This window comes from Hippopotamus amphibius, chromosome 9, assembly GCF_030028045.1.
Source record: "Hippopotamus amphibius kiboko isolate mHipAmp2 chromosome 9, mHipAmp2.hap2, whole genome shotgun sequence".
NCBI classification, from domain to species: domain Eukaryota; kingdom Metazoa; phylum Chordata; class Mammalia; order Artiodactyla; family Hippopotamidae; genus Hippopotamus; species Hippopotamus amphibius.
In genome coordinates, this window is record NC_080194.1 from 36,234,391 (window position 1) to 36,237,472 (window position 3,082).

A 3,082-nucleotide genomic window follows, 5' to 3' on the forward strand; every position below is an offset into this window, starting at 1 on the left:
GTGGCAAAACTGTGGAACAAATTCTTTTGGTCTGGTTTAGATAAGGTGGGAAAGAAACTTTCTTGACTCCAGCATCACAATTTCCAAAGACAATGATAGCCCTGTGTAAGAGACGCCAAGTCTTCCATAGAAAGTAACCCCGACTGTCAACACCACCATCAGTTGCATTTCCAGTTGAGTACATGATGCCTTCTGAGATGGTAATTTACAATATGATATTTTAAAAATGTATAATTTAAAAGAATAAAAAGAAAACACCCTCTAATCACACTCCCTAAATAATGAACAAAGGAGAGAACTAAAACTATTCTCTAGGTTTCCTTATCCTAAAATATACACATTTAATGTGAACCCAGCACATTTTCATGCAAATGCTATACTCTGTGACTCTAGAAAATAATAAAGAGTTGGCATTAATCAACATTCAGGCATTTTATATTTAAGATAGGTCTTCACATAAAACGATAAGACTAATGGACAACATAAACACCCATCACATATGTTCCTGAAATTATTGTTTTGCTGTTTCTGGATTCACATTGCATTTATTTCAAAACGACTGCTGTGTTCTAGCCATCAATTTTCTCATGGCCCCTTTCACCTCTTTGTTCCTCAGACTGTAAATCAGGGGGTTCAACATGGGGACCACCACTGTGTAGAAGACAGACACCACTTTAATATGGTCAGGTGAGTGGCTGGACTTCGGTATGACGTAAACAAATGTGACTGTTCCATAAAACAAGGTAACTGCAGTGAGGTGGGAAGTGCAAGTAGAGAAGGCCTTGTGCCTTCCCTCTACAGAGCGCATCTTCAGGATCGAGTAGAGGATGTACAGATATGAAACTATTATGGTAAACAGTGTGATTACAATGATTGACCCAGCTGAGATGGCAGGAGATATTTCAGCAGCATAAACATGGGTACAAGAAAGCTTCACTAGTGGTGGCAGGTCACAGAAGAAATGGTTGATTTTATTTGGTCCACAGAAAGTCAGACTCAATGAACATCCGATAAAGGATGACGCATTCACACATCCTCCCAGATAGGAAGCAACCAGTAAGATGAGGCAGACCCTCGGAGACATGTGTGTAGAGTAGAGAAGTGGGAAGCAGATGGCCACACAGCGATCATAGGCCATAGCAGCCAACAGGAAGCACTCAGCTGTTCCAAAGATAACATCAGAGCCAAGCTGGGCTATGCAGCCAGCAACAGGGACAGTAGTTCTTTCTTTTAGGAAACTCACAATCATAATAGGTGTGACTGATGAGGAGTACCCAATGTCCACAAAGGCCAAATGGCTGAGGAAAAGGTACATCGGGGTGTGAAGATGGGGGCTTCTTCGGATTAACATGATTATGCTGATATTGCCCAATATGGTAGCAACATAGATTCCTAGAAAAACCACAAAGAAGATGGAACAAAGTGTAGGATGCTCTGTTAACCCCAAAATAATGAATTCTGTCACCATTGTGTGGTTTCCAACCTCCATCTTATTTGGAATAGTGCCTATTGAAATAAAAACCAGTGGAGATTAAAATAAATTGAAGGATCTCATAATTAATATATTTACCAGCCAACCTATCAGAAAATCAAAACATCGATCTCACTTTTGTCTAGTGCTTACACTTTACAAAATGTTTCCAAACATATTTATATTATGCTTAATTTGAGAATATTAATGTCCGTTATCTTAAGGCCAAAGATACTCACAAAGGGACCAGTGACTTAGATCAGAACACATCACTCACGTTTGTAACATTTGATCAGTTCAGGTTATTGAATGAACACTTACAGCAATGATGTTTTGAGAACTTGAAAAGAACCAGATCGATTGACTTTATGCTAGTGTTTAACAGTATCCAATTTGCTTCTGTTTCTTGGTCAGATTGGTCACTCCCCAGCCCCCTTGCAATTAGGTGAGACTGTGAACAGTACATGCCATGGGTTATGAGAGGAAATGCCTTGTTTCTCTTCTGGATCAAATTAAATTACCAGTGGACAACTCTCTCTTCCTCTTCCACAGTGACATATTAGGCATGATACAATTATAAGATAGTGGTGCCTCCCATCAGCCTGGGATTTGAGGGAATGTGGAGAACAGAGAATATACTCGAAATATACTGGAAGCCAGAGATAAATCTGTGTTGTGTTAGACCACATTGAGTTTCCAGGGTTAATTTGTTAGAAGAGCATAACATCACCTAACCTAATCAATATAATTACAGATTGGCTGTAAATGGAAACTGTGTGTAAAGTGTAATCCTGAGAGCAACATGAGAAATAAATCCACTTTGTATTATTAATTGTATGTTAGGTACTGTATAGGCCTAACAAAAGAATAAATTTCATTGTCATACATGAATAAGGAAAATATATATTAGAATATATTGACAAAATGCCTACATGTGTATATTATACCCACCATGTGAGATCAAAGAGTAATATACAAATGTACAAAATATTGTCTTTTCATCTAACAAAAAATTAATGAGGTTTAATCATAAGAATGCAAAAATTAAAATTAAATCAGACTTTCATTTTAAGTAATACTGTGTACATGAAATATCTGAAAACATTTTCAACAAAATACTTGGACAAGTATTAAATATTTTTTAAACGTTCAGAATACAAAAGTGAGCTTTCATGTGATAAAGGAAATCTCCACCAACCAAAAATGATGTGAGAGTTGATAATCAGCAAAATAAGGTGAAGCAGAACTGTAGCTGTCTAGAGACATTTGCCAGTCTCCATGACTAAGGACCTGGTGCTTTAAAAGCTGTGCAGCCATTGGAAATAAGTGTTTAGTGGGACTGTGCAAGTTGGAGTTTAAATGGAGACTTTCAGGCCCTTCCCCACGTTTCTACTCATAATTCAAGAATCCTTTCCTTCAGCCTCAGTGTAATGATAGTCTTTAAAATATCCTCTTGTGGCTTCCCTGGTGGTGCAGTGGTTAAGAATCTACTTGCCAATGCAGGGGACATGGGTCCGATCCCTAGTCTGGGAAGATCCCACATTCTGTGGAACAACTAAGCCTGTGCAGCACAACTACTGAGCCTGCACTCTAGAGCCTGTGAGCCACAAC

The 3,082-nt window shown here is 38.4% G+C and overlaps 1 protein-coding gene across 1 annotated transcript; it reads right to left on the reverse strand.

The window, feature by feature from the left end:
- Window positions 1-550: 550 nt before the first annotated feature.
- LOC130861548 (olfactory receptor 481-like) lies at window positions 551-1,489 on the reverse strand. The gene has a single exon (XM_057750548.1). It carries the CDS (start codon window positions 1,487-1,489, stop codon window positions 551-553), a length of 939 nt encoding a protein of 312 aa, XP_057606531.1.
- Window positions 1,490-3,082: the final 1,593 nt, after the last annotated feature.

Bases quoted from the DNA above. Each gene is read 5' to 3' on its own strand.
- LOC130861548 (XM_057750548.1), bottom strand. From the start codon at position 1,489: ATGGAGGTTGGAAACCACACAATGGTGACAGAATTCATTATTTTGGGG.